Source organism: Lepus europaeus, chromosome 12, assembly GCF_033115175.1.
Source record: "Lepus europaeus isolate LE1 chromosome 12, mLepTim1.pri, whole genome shotgun sequence".
NCBI classification, from domain to species: Eukaryota; Metazoa; Chordata; class Mammalia; order Lagomorpha; family Leporidae; genus Lepus; species Lepus europaeus.
In genome coordinates, this window is record NC_084838.1 from 58,712,284 (window position 1) to 58,732,166 (window position 19,883).

The following is a 19,883-nucleotide window of genomic DNA, read 5'->3' on the forward strand; positions in this document are numbered from 1 at the left end:
TTTAGTACAATTATTAAATTTAGGTTTTTATTCATAAAAAGTTACACTCCATTTGTGCTTATTTTCTATGGATTCACTGTCATACAAACTGGCGCGATGTTTTTTAAAAGTACTCATAAGGAAACGAAAGATTTTCGAGCATTTTGCCAGTTTTTTTAAGGTAGAATTGTATTGTCCCATACACAAAATGTTCACAGAAATGGCTTTTCCTGTTCTACATCCGGTATAAAAGCAATATATGTTTCTTTTCTTATAACACTATTAAAATAGAAATATTGTTTTGGATTTTTCAAAACAAGAATGAAATTAGAATTAGTAGATCAAAGAAAAAAACTCCAAGTAATTAGAAAGTGAAAAAGAATAATATAATGTGCTAAATCTCATTGAGCTACGAGGAGTGTCTTTCAAAATATAGCTGAAAGATTAGCAAAGCATTTAAGTTCAACTCAGCAGAAGAATAGTAATATCCTAATAATTTTCATTTACCATGTTTGACTCATCAACATAATTTTATTAGGATGTATTTTTTGCATCATTACCAACTGAATAAACTTAAATAGAAGTGTGTGTTAATAACTTTTTTCTTTTCTTTTTTTTTACTATGATAAAAAAAATCCAGCATCTTGTAGAATATATAATCCTTAATTCTTATCCTAGTTGGTCTGCATTTCCAATGTAAGGTTACTGTGAATGACATAAAACACTTTATGAGTGACTAAGGTTTGTTTTCTTATCTTTTTTTTTTTTTGGAGGGGGGGAGAAATTTTTAAATCAAAATTTATTTTCAAAATCCTCCAGGCCCCTACCAACATGAAGCCTTTAGAAATGGGAGTGAGCGTTAGTTATTAAAATGGTGGAAAAAAACAAAAACAAAAACGTAGTACCTTTGAGCAGATGCTGATCTTTTTTTTCCTCCTTTATTTTGCAGGCCATCCGTTGCACACTGGTAAACTGCACATGCGAATGTTTTCAGCCGGGGAAGATTAACCTGAGGACTTGCGATCAGTGTAAACATGGCTGGGTGGCACATGGTGAGGAAAATCTGGGCTTTTCTTCCCCTGCTTGTTAGGTTCGTGTGAATGTGTGTGTTTTTTAGAGCAGTCACTGGCCTGGAGAAGAGCGAGGTCAGCTGTGCTCCAAGTGTTAGTTAACATTCAGCCTGCGGCTCCCAAGCAGCATACTCTGCTCCAAGAAGTAAGGCTGGGCACGCAGCTCCCTGCAGAAGGGCGAGATGTTTATAGGACGGTTGGGCCGTGGGGTTCTTACTGAGCCGAGCGGCAGCCAGCAAGCACCAGGCCTGATGGAAACTCAAACATACCACAGTTGGCCTTTGAGGGCCTGCAGCGCCGAGGGAAGCTGGCCAGTGCCCACTGCTGGAGATCTCCTCGATGACTGCTCCCCCTTGTCAGACGCATCAGGGCTGAGTTTATCCTTCCAGATGTTAAACTGGGTATGGTCTAGGGTGGCTGAGAGAGTGAACAAGAACATTATTTGGCTGATATCTGAAAAAAAGAATCCGTAAATATCCCCTTTCAGTGTGTGCTGGGATCAGAGGTGGCCCCTGTGGGTGGAGCGCGAGCCCCGTGTGGGTGTGCGTTGGGGTGGGCGCTGCCCAGAGAAAGGATGGAAGCAGGGAGGCTTCTAGCCAGGTGTCCCCGGGCCTCGACTGAGAACATAACGGGTTCTTGCGTATGGTTTATGTTTATTGTGTTTAGGAGAAAGGAGACTTGGAAATCAGCAGAGGTTTTCTTCACCTCCTAGACTGTGACTTTAAAAAGATAGGTAATGTTTGTGAAAGAAATCCTGGCTTGAAACTTTTGACAGCCTGGGGTATTGGCTCTTAACGTGGACATATTCTTCATTCCCAAGCAGTGCCAAACATCCAGTGGGTTGTATTTTTATAAATGTCATGTTATTCTAGCAAGATCTGAGGTACCACCACCAGGCTGTGCCGTGAAATGCTCTGAATTTATCATGTGCCTTCCTTGTTACGGCATGTGTTGGAGGTGGGGGCAGTAGCCCTGGGTGTGCTGGGGTGACATAGCCACCTTCCCATAGTGCTTCAGCGCCCCCCGGCACGGAGCTCGTTCCTGCTTCATAAACAAGGTCAAAATCTGCAGCCACTGCCTGGCTGGCTTTGAAGAACAGACATGCTGCCACTTTTGTAGTCTGTGTGTCACCACATTTCGTGATTTCCTTTCTCTCTGTCCTAGTTTGATAGGGCTGCCCAAACAAAATTGGGGTGTGTGTGTGTATGGGGAATGTTCAACAGCTCCCAGTTCTCTTCTCACGCTTCTAGAGGTTGGGATTCCGAAATCAAGGTGTCAGGCAGGGTTGGTTTCATTGTGTCTGCAGATGGCCACCCTCTTGCGGTCTCTTCTCTGTAGACCAGGCCCTTGGTGTCGTCTTACACCGTCTGAATTTCCTCCTTCAAAGGGACGAGGTTTGGACCAGGGCCCTTGCTCAGGATCTCCATCTAACTTAATCACTCTCCCTAAAGGCTCTGTCTTTAAACACAGTCACATTTTGAGATATACGGGGGCTTATGACTTCAACACAATAATGTTAGGGGACGCAGTTTTTCTCATGGAATTCCCCAAACATGCTTCCTGCTCTGATGCAGTGTTGATTCTGCTAAGTGATAGGTCTGGAACTTCTGAACCCAAACCATTAGGAATCATGTAGTCACTGAAGACAGTCTGGGTGTTGACTCTTCTGTCAGATCCTGGCTCTGCCACTTTCAGTGGTGTGTTACTCCACATGAGCCTCAGTTTTTCTATCTGTAAAATAGGACTAATAATACCTACTTTGGAGTCTTTTAAAAATAATTTTAATTGTTTTCATTTCTGTTTGAGAGACAGACATAAAAAGAGCTTCTACCTACTGGTTCACTCCCCAAATGCCCCCAACTGCTGGGGCTAGACCAGGTGAAAACTAGGATTCTGGGGGCCTGCGTTGTGGCATAGTGGGTAAAGCTGCCACTCGTGATGTCATCATCCTATATCAGCCGGTTTAAGTCCCAGCTGCTCCACTTCCCATCCAGCTCCCTGTTAATGGCCTGGGGAAGCAGTGTAAGATGGCCCAAGTCCTTGGGCCCCTGCACCCACATGGGAGAATCAGAGAAGCTCCTGGCTCCTGCCTTTGGCCTGGCTCAGCAGCCACTTGGGGAATGAACCAGCAGATAGAAGACTGTGTCTTTCCCTCTCTCTGTGTGTAACTCTGACTTTCAAATAAATAAATGTTTTTTTTAAAAAGAGCTGGTATCCTGGAAACTTAATCGAGGTCTCCAGTGTGAGTGGCAGGGACCCAAGTACTTGAGCCCTCATCTGCCGCCCTCCAAGTATGCATTTTCAGGTAGCTGGAAGAAGAAGCAGAGGTGGGACTTGAACTAGGCACTCTGATATGAGATACAGGCATCCCAAGCTGCATCTTTGTGGCTGCACCACACACCTACCCCTACTTTGAAGTCGTACTGTAAAAATTAAAGGTAAAATATATGAAGCCTTTAATTAATAATATATTTCAAAAATAAACTTGACAGTAGATAAGCAGTAAAGTGGAGGTGGGCTATACCAGTCATTAAATAAAGAACTGTTCATCTGTTCCCTCTTTTATTTTTTCCAAATCTGTCTTGTATTACCATCATTGATCTGTAGTATCCTTGTGAGTATAAAAGTTGACTGTGTCACCCGAGTTTGTTTTATCTATCCAACTTCCATGTGTATATTACATTAGTTGTATAATGGGGGAAAATGTAATATTTCTTCCTTCCTGAACAACATAAATTATTCCTGGCCAATGATTGTTTTGAAGACTTTCTGAGGGATGTTATTTTTTACCCAACTTGCATATGATATTTCTGTTACACCACACTGTGGTTTTCCTATTGTGTCAGTAGAAATTCTGCTTCTGGGATATTAATTTTGGGGTTTCTCAGATCTGAGCAAAATGAGTCCTAATTCTTCCTTCACAGTTTTTACCTTGACCTCGTTTCTCCCACGCAACAGGGACATGTCTGTATAATGCAGAAGGCATTTAGGCAGGTATGCAAAACCTACTCTTCCTCCATTCATTAGGGCAAATATGACAGCGAGGGGTTGGCTGGCTAGCCTTGGAGTTGGCAGTGGGAGGACAGCACCCACTCCTTTTGCCCCTAGCGTTTCACCTAATTGCTTCATTCCCTCCCCCTGCACAGAAGCCCTGAAATCACGTCTCCAGTTATTTCTTCTCAGAGGTGAGACACAACAGTCTTTCTGGCTGCCTTCACAGCACGGTGTCCTACGTGTGGGGCCGGGAGGAAGTGACTTGAGTTTTCTAATGTGGGGTTTTTCTCAGAAAATGAGTGAAACAGCACTAATATACCTTTCCTAAAGCTGTTTCATGGTAGCACTGAGTACACTCTACCTGTTGCTGGGCTATTAAAACAAATTTTAATCTCTGCTGAATGCCAAATCGAGTGTTCTCTTCTTAAAAGAAGAATGTTTAGAAAGTTGTTAATCTCTTTCAGTTAAATGCCTTCTTATAATTCCTTTTGTAGCAACATCTTCAATTTATTTCTAAGATCTTGGGTTTCATATGTCAAAATATACCACACACTCTTGCACGCATGCGCACACACATTTACATCCTACATATATCTGTATATGTGTACAGACACACACTTGTTGCCTTATGGATTACTGTTGAAGCCTGCCGGAGTCATTGATATTAGCTGCTTTATGGAAATCTTGAGAAAGATGTTTTTGAAAATTATTAGTTAATTCATTGTACTCTAACACTTGCATTTTGAAATTAATGGGCTGTGTTACTACTCACAGATTTCTTCCTTGAACTCTTTAGTTCAAGTTATGGGAAAAAAAAAAAAACTCAAAACAGGTCCTTGAATAGCAGTCAGTATTTTGCACTGAATTAATAAAGGATTTCTGACCCTTTCCCTCTTTTAGTGAATCTCAGCTCTTTCATTTTGATAATGGAAAACAGAGTTTATTTAATTTATTTAAAACAAACTTTGGTGGTGGGGGGAGTATAGGATAGATATCCATACCTAGACTATCATAACTTAGTTGATAGCCCAGGAGTAACTCAGAATTTCTGATTTTGTCCTGTTTCTGTTCAAAGTCCTTGGATACAGGACTCCAGCATCCGGCCACTTAATTTACTAACTACTGTATTTTTTCCTCCTTTTGACAGTTGTCTCTTCATTTACCTACAGTGATCTGAGTGAGTCTTGGGGGACTGGGGGACACGTTTCCACAAATTCAATTCGTTTTGGTTCAAAAGTTCTAAAATAAAATGTCAAGTAATGAGCAGTAATGAATGCTTTTCTGGTGATATAAGTGTTTTTGTTCACAGAGAAGTTCAGTTTGTGTGCTTTGACCCTTTTCCTCCAGAATACAGTAGTTATTCAACCATTCACAGAATTGGGGCTTCAGCCAAAGATTTTACATAGTGTTAAAGGTTAGCTGCCATTACTAGTGTATCCCAGTGGTGGAGGTTGGGCAGGAAGACTCCCCACCGTCCTGCCCTCTTGAAGAATCTCTGCCAATAGGAGCCATGGTTGCCTTTGTGGAAAAACGGGAGACATGACGTGAAGGTTGAGAACTGCCCTGCTAAACCATTTGTATTGTTCATTGTTTGAAAATTCATGTCTGTAGTTTAGATAAGGACTTTATTTCTAAACCATTAGAATGAAAGTAAATGGTGGGGGTTGTGGCACTCTCGGTACACTGCTGTCCACCGTGGAGTGCCTGGTTCCAGTCCCAGTTATACTGCGCTTCCCATTCAGCTTCCTGATAACGTGTCTGGGAGGCAGCACATGGTGGTCTAAGTACTCAGGTTCCCACCACCCATGTGGAAGACCCCAGTGGAGTTCCTGGCTCTTGGATTCAGCCTGACCTAGTCCCAGCCATTATGGGAATTTGGGGAGTAAACCAACAGATGGATGATACCTATTTCTCCCCCCCTCTCCCCGCCTCTCCCCCTGTCACTTTGCCTTTCAAATAAGTAAATACATCTTTTTAAGAAAAAATATATTTTTAAAGATTCATTTTTTTATTTATTTGAAAGGCAGAGTGAGAGAGTTTCCATCCACTGGTTCATTCTCCAAATGGCTTCAATGGCTGAGGCCAGTCTGAAGCCAGGCACCTGGAACTTCATCCTGGTGGTCTCCCATATAGATGGCAGGGGCCCAAGCACTCTGGCCATCTTCCACTGCTTTCCCAGAAACATTAGCAGGGATTTGGATCATAAGTGGAACAGCTGGTATGCCACGAGGTGCTCATAAGGGATGCCAGTGCCACAGGTGGCAGTGGATTAACTCACTGCACAGTGATGCCAGCCCAAGTACATCTTTTCTAAAAAAGAACTAAGCAAAACTCTAAATTGTTTTATGAAATATTGGAACCCAAGACAACTGAGTAATTGCTTTCTTCTCCCATGATAGTGTGTTTGATTTGTGTTTTGGATGAAACAATTGGACAGATTTTAGAAAGATAATTCGTTTAGAATCAAAAAAAATTTTTTTAAAAGCAGAGAGATTCATTGATTGATTTCCTATCTGTTGGTTCATTCTTCAAATGCTTGTAATGGCTGGGGCTAGACAAGGCCAAGCTAAACCCAGAAGCCAGGAACTCAATTTGGGTCTCCAGTACACGTAGCAGGGACCCAACTTCTTAAGCAATCACCTGCTGCCTTCCAGAGTGCACATTAGCAGGGAGTTGGGACTAGGAGTGGGACTAGGACTCAAACCCAGGTACTCTGATATGGTAGGCAGGTGTCTTAACCACCATGCCAAAATTTTACCCCTAGAATATTTTTTTCCTTTACTAAGTCAGTATATATGTATATGTGTGGGTGTGTGTATATATATATATATATATATATATTTAGTATGTTTACTAAATATACTGAATAAGTATATATTTATTCTGATGAGGTCCATGTGCTAAAAATCCCTGTTTTTTTTTTTTTTTAATCTAAAGCAAAAAAACCACACGCACAATTCCACTCTTTCTAGGTATGTTAGGTAAGCGTTTGGCAAGAATATGAGAATTAATAAATAGAAAATATATAACTTCCTGAAATCTTAGCAGCTTTCTTGGTGACAGTTATTTTCCTAATAGAGTACTTTGACTTGAAATGAGAAGGATGTGCCGTTCCAGCAAGCCCTATTAGTGCCTGGATTTTCATTCCCTCTTACGCTCTCTGCCTGTGACGCTGGTCGTTACTTCTCTTGGCTGAGATCTGGCTGCAGGATTGCTTGTTGCACTGGAATTCTCAAGACCTTTTCTTTATTATGTTCTATAAATGTGATTTCCTTTTGCTACTTGCAGTTCATTCAAGAAAAAGATAGTCCTACATTATTAGTTTAATTATTTTCTCTTCAAGCCAGCTTCTTTCCTGCCCATAATTTATCCAAATTCTTCAGATATTTTCATATAAAATGAGTAAGCTTGGCTGGCATCATCTGGATGATCGATCAATAGATATTTATGAAACATACATCATACAGAAAGTATTGTACCTGGTCTCCTTCTGTTCTTTGCCACTGGAAATTGTGAGGAGCATAAAGTTAATTTAGTGTCATATACCAACCAGCTTTATGGTTTAATGTACTGTAAGACTTAATATTCATATAATCCATTAATTTCAAACCTTTCTTTCTTATAATTCATTGGAGGTAATTTTCCCCTTTTTTTCTCAGCATCATTTAATTTGAATTCTCAGCTTTTGCTTGATGGGTCTTAGCAGACCTGGTGTATTTATGGAGACCCTCCCTCAAATAAAAATATAGAATAACCTAATAATGATGAATTTCAATATTTCAGTGATTTTTTTATTACAAATGTATTTCATGTTAATTTCTCTTAGCTTCTTGCATTTTTATTTGGTAAATATAGCAAGTATACACTCAAATAAAATCATAGTTAAACTTAATATGCATAATTAAGCCCTAAATCAGGGCCTTTGGTCCTCAGCGGCCTGTAAACAAAAAACTTTAGATTATTATCAGTCTCCTATTCAGAATTATGAGCTTTCAGGATTCTGGATTCCTCAGATTTGTTGGAGACACTGTACTTTGTAAGGACTCAAGCATGGCAAAACCATTCCCTTTTTGTATTACCCTCTGAAAATTCACATCTTTGTCCCATCTGTGTTCTCCTGATGAGTTGTCTAAAGCTCTTGGAAAGTCCCCAACTGGTATCTGTAATATTCTCCAAGACTGGAGTTTAAAAGCCGATAGTAGGGGCCGGCGCTGTGGTATAGCAGGTAAAGCCGCTGCCTGCAGTGCTGGCATCCCATATGGACACTGGTTCTAGTCCCAGCTGCTCCACTTCAGATCCAACTATCTGCTGTGGCCTGTGAAAACAGTGGAAGATGGCCCAAGTCCTTGGGCCTCTGCACCCTTGTGGGAGACCCAGAGGAAGCTCCTGGCTCCTGGCTTCAGATCAGCGCAGATCTGGCCATTGCAGCCACTTGGGGAGTGAACCAGCGGATGGAAGACTTCTCTCTCCCTCTCTCTACCTCTGCCTCTCTGTAACTCTGCCTTTCAAATAAATAAATAGATCTTTAAAGTAAAAAAGCCAGTAGTAGCAATAGTGGTAACCTTTCCATCCTCATCCTCCTTTCTCCCTGATGATCTCCCATCCCGCCTCAACTAGACGATTCTCTATCTAAGTGATAAAGGCATGTTGTGCTTTATTCTAATTCCCAACAGTGTGTATGTAACCACTTGCAAATTTCTCAAGACAGAGCGGAGGGTGAAAAAAAAAATCCTCAGTTGCCCTTGACAGAGGAAGATAATGTTCCCAGGTATCAATCTGTACCAAACGCTAGCCTCTCTCTTACCAACGTGGAGATTGTCCCAGCAAGAACCAATTTTGCTTTGGGAGAAATGTTGTCTGGAGAATGTTCAGGGTTTGGTGAACAGTGTAGCGTAGTAGTTGTCTGGCTTCTCTGCTCAGAGAAATAGAACTCCTCAATGCAGGCTTACCAGTGGCCAAAAGAAAACTTGATCCCTTGGGAGGATGTTTCTAGCGCTTTGAGAAGAAACACACAGATAGAAACCCCACAGTCCTCAGGTCTGGAAGAAGGGGGAATTAGTGCAGTCTCTGCTTACAAGAATTTGTTCTTTTAGTAGATTTGGTAGATTGGTTTCAGACAGTAATACTGAAACCTGGCTGTCCCTAGGGGCGAAATTCCCTTTGGGTTAGAGAAATCAGCCTATAGCTGCCTCCCAGCTCTCCTGAGGCAGCTGGCTCCTGGTCTCTCCATGTGCAAAGTCCTTGAACATTTCTCCACTTTCATTTTAGACACAAAAACAAGGCCATTTCCTGCCTGGCACAGGAGCCCGTTTTGCTTGACCTGAGGGCACAGTGCCCTCTTCTTCTGTACTCCCAAACCACAGCTCATAGGCTGTAAGGGGAGGACATCCTCACACATGGGAGGGTTTGGTGCTTGATTAATGACATTAACTATTTTCTCATTGTGGCCATGAACTGCTTATTTTGATTTGTTCCTCAGCCTGCCCACCTCTGGGAGGATGCTTTGAACTCCCTCGATTTCCTTTCAACACAGCACAAACAGTCCCTCCTCTTGCAAGTCCTGGGCTCTCTGCCTGTTAGCTCTCCAGACTTTGTTTCTAACTCCATTTAAATCAAATGGAACACAAGGGAGTCCAGCAAGACCTTGCCTCTAAAGTGCAGTCACTGCTGGTCCACCTGTTAGGAGTTTCTGGAGAGGATCTTGAGATTGATATATACAACACACACACACACACACACATACCCAGGGTTCTATCTCTAGGGTATGAAAAAGTTTCATGTAAACACATGGGAGGCACTGTAGAAAATAGCTGAGAGTACAGCTCCTGAGTGAGACTGTTGAGGTTCAGGTGCTAATTCTCCCACCTGCTATCAAGTGAACCTTGACCAAGTTATGTAATCTCGCTGTTTTCTCATCTGGGAAAGGTGAGTAGTAATAGCTCCTAGCTCATAGAGTTCTAAGATTAAATGAGATAATCCAGATGTCTTGCCCATAGTAAACACTTAATAAGTTAGTTGTTATTACTACACTTAACACAAAAGCAAAACTTCAACCTTGAGGACACCACAGATGTGTTTTAGCAAAGCTTAGTGGTTAAAAGTTTGGGTGTGGCTAGGTTAATGCCTCCTCTAAGCTCCAGTTCTCTTATCTGTAAATTCAGATAATAATAGGAATGTACCCAAATATCACGGAGTGGTTTTGAGGGAGGATTAAATGGAGGAGCGGAGTTAGCCCAGTGTTTTTCTTTTTATTTATTTAAAGGACAGAGTTACAGTGAGAGGTAGAGACAGAGAGAGAGAGGTCTTCAATCTGCTGGTTCGCTCCCCAGATGGCCGCAACAGCCGGAGCTGCCCCAATCCGAGCTTCTTCCGGGTCTCCCACATGGGTGCAGGGGCCCAAGGACTTAGGCCATCTTCTACTGCTATACAAGGCCATAACAGAGAGCTGGATCAGAAAAGGAGCAGCTGGGACTAAAACCGGTGCCCATTTGGGATGCCAACGTTTCAGGCCAGGGCATTAACCCGCTGTGCCACAGCACTGGCCCCTAGCCCATTGTTTTAACACGACAATTTTAGTTACTGATGATAATTTTAATATTGATGATAATATCTAGAGCCTCAGTCAAGGTGCAGATGTGGAAAGGGATGATAGGAACTTCTTTGTCCTTCCACAGTGCCCAGCAGCACAGTTCCTCTGTTACCAGTCCTCCTGGCTGTGGGACCCACTGTCCCCTCATTGACATTTCCCCAGCAAATCCAGTGTAGGGTTCATTCCTTCCATTTTCTCTGAAATGTCACATGAGTCCTTATTTGAACAGAAATAAGGAGCCAGATTTCATATTTGGAGAAGAGCAGACCAGTTCTAATTAGTTGTAGGAGTATTTCCCTGTTGAAAACGCAAAAACCAGAAGTTGGTGAATTTTAAACAGAGTTAAGGCTACCTTTACCTATTTCACACCTATCTTTCTGCATGTGAAGCACTTTGATGGGCTCACCACTTTATCATTTTATTGCATTTTATTACTTCATAAATTTTTATATCTTGCTAACGATCCTACAGGAAGCTTAATTGTTTATAGGAACATCTTAATTAACTGGAGTTCACCAGGTTAAGCAGAACACAAATTGAAGGGATTGTAAATGAAACACATTCAGCTCCTCTCGTTTTACTACGAATGCCCTGCTCAGGTACACTAAGAGGCTTGGCTGGGTCGTAAGCACCTGAGGTGCCTCAGCAATAGCATGTTGATGCTCTGAAGCATTCTTCCTTCTCTGTTGTGTCTTGTGACTTTGCCCAATCTTCCCAATCCCTTTATTGAATCATGAAGTCACAGGATGAGATGATATTTCAGAGAGAATTCGAATGATTAAAATATTGTTTATGTATCTTACTCCTTATCAGGTTTTGCCTTTGCCTTCATAGGTGTTTTTAATTCTTTAAAAGCTTTTATTTTAAAGATCTATTTATTTATTTGAAAGGCAGAGTTACAGAGTGGCAGAGGCAGAGGCAGAGAGAGGTCTTCCATCTGCTAGTTCACAACACCAATGGCCGCAACAGCCAAAGCTGTGCCAATCTGAAACCAGGAACCAGGGGCTTCTTCCAGGTCTCCCATGTGGGCGCAGGGGCCCAAGGACTTGGGCCATCTTCCATTGCTTTTGGGGGTCATAGCAGAGAGCTGAATCGAAGTCAAGCAGCAGGGACTCCAACCAGCAGGGACTCCAAACCAGTGCCCATATGGGATGCTGGCACTGCAGGTGGCGGCTTTACCCGCTATGCCACAGCACCAGTCCCAAAAAGCTTTTTGAATTAATATATTCTTAGTTGGTGAGCATGGATTATTATATATAAAATACTTTAAAGAGTTTTTCTCACAACTCAATAGACTTGCGATGAGTGTCTGTTAAGGGCCCAGCAGTAAGGTTTTTCTCTCCTTTCAGCTGCTCTGGGTTTTCCAGGAAAAACCCGCTTTGACTGCCCATGCTTCCCAACCTGGTGTGGCATTCAATGACACCATAAATATGAGCACAATCCTACCTATGTCAAAGGACAATGAGGTTGAGCCTTAGGTGCAATCGGCCAATGAATGTAAGAGCAGCTCTAGGCCTGGCTGTCCAACACAGAACCCACTACTGTGGATTTTGAAATGTAGATGGTTCAAATTGAAATGTGCTGAAGGAAAAAAAAATATGCATTGCCTTGGAGATGTCATTTTAAAAAAAAATGTACAATCATTATTGATTTCTTTTTTAAAAAATTAATTTCAGAAAGAAATGAAAACTCTTACAGTACTTGCTCACTCCCTAAATGCCTATAACAGCCAAGGCTAGACCAGGGCCAGAACTAGGAGCTGAAAACTCAGTCCAGCTCTCCATGTGGATGGCAAGGACCCAAATACTTGAGCCATTACCTGCTGCCTCCCATGGTGCACATTAGCAGGAAGTTGGAATCAGGAGCAGAGCCCAGACTGAATCCGGGTACTTTGATAAGGGTTGCAGACTTCCGAAGCAGTGTCTTAACCACTAAGCCAAACCCCCACTCCAAGATATATTCTCATATGGTCTACATAGTGATGCTATATTTGATGGGCTGTGTTAAATATATTTTATAAATTAGTGTCACTGTCTATTTCTTGCTTTTTAAGTGAGTCTATAAAAGTTAAAATTGCATATGTGGCTTGAATTATTTCTGTTAGACATGCCTGTTGTCGACTTTAGTTGTGAGACAGTGTATCCGGGGAACCGAAGCTCAAGTTTAAGAGGTTTGGTGGCAGAGTAGTTAGAATTGAAGCGAGTGTCCTAAAAACCCAAACTGGGTCCTTGTCCCCGCATTCATCCCTGGGAGTGGTTTCCCAGTCTTCATACTTGCACACTTGTTGCACTGCTGAGCCTGTCCAGTTTTTCCTGTGCTCTCTTAATGAAGAAGAGGAATTTCCCCACCCTGCCTCCGTGCCACCCTTGTCCTGGAGCAGTTAGTTACTCCTGTCTGTGCGCTCTCAGCAACTTTGCCGAGTCCAGAAGGGTGGTTTCTGTCAAGCACTGGTGTTCTGTTCACTGGGGACACTCAGCCAGCACACTTCTGTGCATGCCGGTACCTCATGCAGTTTCCCCACCTCGTGCATGGAGCAGAGGTCTGTGGAAACTCTTAAGTTTATCTAGAAGTTTCTGATTCCTGACTGTGTTTCTTTTCTGGCAGCCTCTGCTCGTTTTAAGGTGGGAGCATGGTCTGCAGATACCTGTTGTCTTGAGTCCCGTTTCTGCATTTGTGTTTTCCAGTTCCCATTCTGTTTTCCCCTCTGTGTCTACAGACACTAGAGTAAGTGAAAGGAAGGTGGGAGGTTTTATAGCCTAACTCACCAGGAAGTAAATTTTAAAGAAGTTAAAGTTATTTGATCATTAACAGATGTTGGCATTTTCATTTTATTCGGAAGATACAGTCTTGAGTGAAATACCTTTCACTTTTGTTTGGTAGTTCTTCCTTTCTCCTTTGCCCGCAAAAATCTGAAGGTAAGAAACTCCCCCTTTCTCCTCTTTGGCTGATCATGTTTTTCCCTATCAGTAAAAATTAAAAAACAAATCAACCTCTAACATAAAAGAAAACACCTGTTTGGCTTGGAGAACTCGGCTAGGGAGGTCTTTTCCCTGACAAGCCAAAAGCGACCATCACCGGGCCTCTTAAAAAAAGCCATTTTTTTTTTCTTTATTTCATGTGAGCATTGGCAGAAACTCTGACAAGCAGTTCTTCATATTTTATTATGTTCTTGTCTGCAGAATCTCTGTCAGGCAAAAACCTTGTCAGCGGAAAACCTGTCGTAGGATCAGAGGAGACAAAAACAGGTGTCACACAGGCAGTCAAAACTGAAGGGGAAAAAAGGCCAGGCTAAAGAGAGAGAGGCAGACAATTACATTAATGCCATTGCTTTTATCTTATAGATGTGTGTTATTATCTCGCGGTGCTGAGTGCGCAATTGCCTCAAAGAAAAGTAGACAGGAGACAAGGGGAAACTTGATAGTTATTAACTGAAGAGGCAGTGTGTCAAAGCTGGATGGGGTTCAAAGTTTTGCAAAGGAAAAAAACTGCAGGCAGCAAGAGACAACCGTGTGGTTCTGCTTTCGGCTACATAAACCTAGTAGCAATCTAACATTTTCTACTTGGAAACAGATCATAGAGGGAAAAGTTAATGAAAGATTTCATTTGGAGGTTTTGGGGGTAACAGTTATCTTATATGCATGGGACTGAATCACAAAACCTTTTCTTTTCTACAATCTTGCCACAACGTGAGACATGGTTGAGGCATGAAGACAGGCATTTGTCAGTTCAGCTGTGTTGTTTGGATATGTTTAAAACACCTATTATCAACACACTTTTAATTAAAAAAAGCTATTAAGAAGCCCTTTTACTAAGTGTGAACATCTGTACGTGCAAGCTGTAAATTAGGAGATCACATATGTGTGCCTCTGTCAGAGACTAAATGAATTTGGCAAGTGTTTTCTATTACTGGTTTTTAAATACAGTAACCTATCTAAAGGAAAAAAACTGCTGCACTTGACAATTTGCATTTTTTTTTACTTACTATTCCTAGTGATATTGATTAATACAACTTTTTCTGATTACATTGATCAAATTATTAGCCAGAATTCAAAGCATGAACCAGGATCTCCCTTGTCTCTTTGTTCTCATTAATTCAGAAGACTTCTTTCTGGAAACTTTGGGCACCATTAAATATGTGTGATGGTATAACTTAGTTTCATTGTGCCAGTGGGCTAAGCCCCGAAAGATTGTTGGCCTTGCTGATAACTCATGCATGCAAGCAGCCGGCTAACAGAGAATGGGCTGGTAACTTTTAGGTTTCCCTATCTGCTCCATCAGATGTTGATCATTTTAGTGGAAAAACCAACAGGCATTGCTCCAGTCCTTAACATTTCCTGCCCGTGCATTTAAAATCTGGTTGGTTTAGACTTCTCCTGAGTCCTAAGCCTTCCCTCTTAACCCTTTTTTATGAGAACATCTTTGTATAGAATCTTTTATCCCACCAGTTACCAGTGCAGTGCAGTTTGATACTTGTTATAGGCATTAAGCAAATCTAGCAATCCAGAAGAAAATACACATTGGTGTCAGAAGTGTGTGTGTGATAGCCCAGAGTTTTAAGGGATTGAGAGGGGAGGGGAAGGTTGATTATAGATTGAGAATAAAATTTTAAACTGAATTACTGGAGGAGGGGGGAAAAAACATACTTGTCAAACAAGGTGGTAGTCACTCAAAACGCAAGAAAAAGAAAAAGTATAACCATCTCTTTCTTAAGCATTTCCTACCAGATGTTGGTTTATTCTCCATTTTGAAATACTTTCTCACTACATCTGATAGTATTTAAAATATATACTTTATCAAGTAACGAATATGCCTTGTATGCAGAGTGTTTTTCTAGTGAAATTCTTACATAACAAAATGAAGTCTTTAGAGCTAGCTATTTGGAGGTAGGGTGATAGTTCTCTTATAGAATAATTGTTGAGTCAAAGGGCATCCAGGAACCACATTTTCATAGTTACTAATAATATGGGCCATGTTTTATAGTCAACATACATTTTATTCGTGGATCTATACATTGAATGAAGCAGTGTTTATGTAGCCCATGTGGGGATGGCCTTGGCAGCTGGAGATTGATAGAACAGCAGTGCTAACAATGATGATCCCTAAACGTGGCTTCAGCAAGCACATTCAGTTACTACATCTCCTCCTGGCTCTCCTGTCAAGTTTGCTGATTAAATTTTCTCTCAACCCATTGCATCCTCAGGTTGTGTTGCTACAAATGAGCCCAGTCGTGCCCCACAGAAGTAGGCCATGTAGGGGAGGAGAGGGAATGTCAGGAGGAGGAGGAAGAAGAGGAGGAGGAGGCAGAGGACCTCGAATCTGCCAGCCAGAGAGCGAGGCTCTGAGAACCCCACGTTGTCAGTCCACTTTCATGTGTGCCTCAGTCAAACCTTAATGATTTCCAAAGTCTGTTTTTGAAGACTTTATTATGCATAAAGCCCCAGGGGAGAAGTGCCAGTCAGTTTGAAATATTAGCTAGATAGTCTCCAGCGGAGCTCAGGTTCTAGCCTGGACTAATGGTGTTTGTCTGTGGACATCCCTGCACTCTGAAAGCTATGTGTGAACTGCAGGTGATTAAAACCCACAGGACCAAGGGGCTTCAGGGAACTACTTTAGTCCCCTTCCCTCCCCACAGCTTAGAATCACATTCATAATAGACCACGAGAGTATTTATATCCTGTCCCTCATGTGCTAAGGGGAAGAGGAAAAAAATCAAGGCCCATTCACGTGAAGTATATAAGGTCTAGCAATGTCATGAGGGTTCATGGAGGCTCAGTGGAGGTTTTTTCCACTTTTAAAACACTGACACACTATTTGTTCAAGAGAAAAAAATAAATCCTTCGCACGGAAGGGCTGACGGTTTCCATCACCGTGCTTGGGGATCAGCTTTTTCAGCTACAGATCATTTCTTCTCTCCTTAAAAAAATTCCAGATGCAAGTCTCTTCTTTCCTCAGTATTAAATATCCTAATTAATTCAACCTTGACAGTTACAGCTAGAAAGTTGTGACTTAAATGGAACATGAGTTATTTTGTACTTAATTTGCTCCCAATTACATAGTTCTTTTCCCCAAAAGTAGTGAATAAAATGTGCAGATCTAAATATTACTTCAAGTCATAAGGAATTTTTCTCTTAATCACAATCATTGCCCGCCTTCATGATCTCCTGATTCACTAAAAAGTTTTTAATATGCCATCATTGCCATTTATTAATGTTCTCCCTGGGTGCGAAGACTTTTATTAGGATCTGGCTTACAGTCTACGGGTAGGTTAAGCCTTTGCCTAGAGCCCTGATGGTCTTGTGTAGTAAGAGAGCTGAATGTTATAATGGGAAAGGATTGATGATATAATGATTCCAAAGGGCCCCTTTATGATGAAATTCTAAATACGCAAAATCCCATTAAACCTGTAGAAGTTAGTGGGCTAGCTACATTGAAATGACATATCATTATATTGGGTATAGTGTGCTTACTATAAAGTGTGGTATAATTGGAAATTATTGGTCATATTACCAAGAATAAAGAGCCACCTACCCTCATAAATTCAGAGGTTATGGCCTGGACATTTGAGGTAGGAATGATAACAGTCTTCTGTTTGTAAGTAATCAAAACTTAAAAATCTGACCCCAGAAATTGCTCTAATAAAATACTGTCACCAGTAACTTCATTTTATACCTCTTAAGGTAATCATGGAAAGAATTCCATAAAAACAGTCCCTAAATATATGTACTCAGTGTTAATCTGCTGGAAATTAAAATAGTATTCTAAGATCCAGAACTCCTAAGAGCTGACCATTTGATGCCGTTATAACGTGGAATTCTAGAGGGAATTGAGCCAAGGGACGTGGCATTTCCTGAACAATTCACCTTGAGATTTAAGGCCTGCTTGGCTTTCTCCCAAAAGGAAAGAATAAGGCTTCCTTAATTTTTTTTTTATCTTGTAAAATTGCTTCAAATTAGCAGTTAAACATTTTAAAATATCCAGGGCAAGACTGGAAATTAGTGAAATAACAAGGTTTTTTTTTTTTTTTAGACTTTCTTCATACACATTTTTATTCACTTTTTTTTTTTTAATTCGGCAAGGTAGGTGGTTTTCAAAATCATTCCACTTTTCAAACTTATGCTGTTGCATGGCTGTTGCCTTCGCACTGCGGTGTCTGGACAGCTCTTAGAATCCACGGGCCATGGAGGCTTGTATTGAGCGTATTCCTGGGGAATCTACCTAAATCACATGAATTTGACTTTTAAAGAGAGTTATGTCCTAAAAAAACTTGTGGAAAACTAAGAACTATAAACTGTCACTGAGGGCCGGTTTTCTAGGATCAGTGAAAAGCACTTTTATATTCTTACATTAAGAGAAAAAAGTATTTGAATATGTTCTTATTTCTGTGACCTTCACAGAAAATACTGGAAGTGAAGTCTGTGGAATTACAGGTTGGCATTTATTTTAATTTATTTGAAGGTTTAGAGAGTAATTTCTGTTATTTAAAATAGAAATAAAAATAGTTATATTTCATTCGATAGATGCAAGTTATTTTATAATCATCCCTCACCCACCCCCTGTATGGTGTTATACATTTGCAAACTGGATTTTATAAAGGAGATTACTTTGTTCTCTAAATTGGCAGTATAATTAAACGTATGTCCTGCTCTACATAAGTCACATGTTTTGCAGTGCATTTTATATGTATACATTTACATTACATACATTAAATGAACCACATCAATTCCAGCTGTGGTCCTTATGGTGATTCCGTTCTTCACATAAATGAGTTGTCTTCATCCACACTTTAGTGTCTGTCATTTTTGGGTCTTGTGGCTTAGCCTCCTCTTTCCTTTGGAAAGTTATAGATCTGTCCAAGTGTTACATCCAAGCTTCGGTCTTTCCTTTGTTTCACCAGAGAATTGCCAGATTAAGATTGTAGCATTTTAAAGAAACCCTCAGTAACCTAATTCACACTTTAAGAAGCTTGTAGTGTATGATTTTTTTCTTCTTTTTCTAACTAGTATTCTTATTGGACTATTACGGACTTTCCTTTTTGCAGGTGAAATTTTGCATACCAAAAAGAGGTTATTTTTCGGTTTATTATTTGTGTTTCCTGTGGGCGTTTTACGAAAGAAGCGTAGTTCTCTTTTGTTGATGCCATTGCTAACATCTTACTGTTTGCCAGTTCTCCGACTCCCTTCCAAATCTCTGCTGCACTACCTGTGAGACCATCAGCCTAGCATATTGATCACAAATCTAGTGATCTGGGTGACTACCGTGGGTGATTTTCGTCATGTCTGTGCATTATGAGCTGGTCTGTGCATCCTGGCATTAACACTGTTTTCTTTCATAATAGCCTTCCATTCTGTTTTTACTTAAAAACCCATTGTAAGACTCTAAATAATAAAATGGTAGGAAAGGGAACAAATTTTGTAGGGTTTAATCAGAATCCCTACCCAGCTAGGACCCCCATATTGTGCCCTAAATTGTTGTAATTACCCACTCCCAGTGTTATCTGGAGAGGCTTGAAGAGCAAGAAGAGGGCCAATACAGGACATGAGTGAAATTCCGAGTTTAGTGGCACAGTGGAATCGTGCGTTGACTTACCTTCTCTGTGCAAACATAGGCAAGGCCTTATTTATTTTGAGAGGCAGAGTTACAGAGAGAGGGAGAAGCAGACAGGGAGAGATGGCTTCCATCTACTGGTTCACTCCCTAGGAGCTGGACTGATCCTAAGCCAGGAGCCAGGAGCTTATTCCCGGTCTCCCATGTGGGCACATGGCCCCAAGCACTTGGACCATCTTCCACTGCTGTTCCAGGCCATCAGTAGGGAGCTAGATTGGAAGTGGAGCAGCCCATACTCCAGCTAACGCCCATATGGGATGCTGGTGCCACAGGCAGAGGCTTAACCTACTATGCCAAAGTACCAACCCCTCATATATGTTCTTAAAAGTCTGTCTTCCTTGTTGTTTTTTTCACTTAAAGTGGTCATGAATCTGGCCCCTGCGCAAGGATGACACGCAAATTCGTGAAGCGTTCCATATTTTTAAACTGATGAGATCTTTACTAATTATATACTGAATCGATCTTCTGTATATAAAGATAATTGGAAATGAAAAAAAAAAAAACCTGGTGTTAAATTGGAAATGGCATAGAAAATTAATTAATTTTTAAAAAAATATTATGTAGGATCTCTGCCTTTAATGTGCTGTACACTCTTATTTAATGCTATAACTAGTATTCCAACAGTATTTTTTTTTCACTTTGTGTTG

General features: G+C 41.0%; 1 protein-coding gene across 27 annotated transcripts in view; it reads left to right on the top strand.

The window, feature by feature from the left end:
- The window catches only part of BNC2 (basonuclin zinc finger protein 2), a 454,605-nt gene that overhangs the window by 297,854 nt on the left and 136,868 nt on the right, over positions 1-19,883 (top strand). For all 27 annotated transcript variants that reach the window (XM_062208177.1, XM_062208178.1, XM_062208176.1 and 24 more), the window contains one exon: positions 929-1,031. In XM_062208177.1, coding sequence (XP_062064161.1) covers positions 929-1,031 — 103 coding nt within the window. The remainder of the gene's footprint in view (positions 1-928; positions 1,032-19,883) is intronic.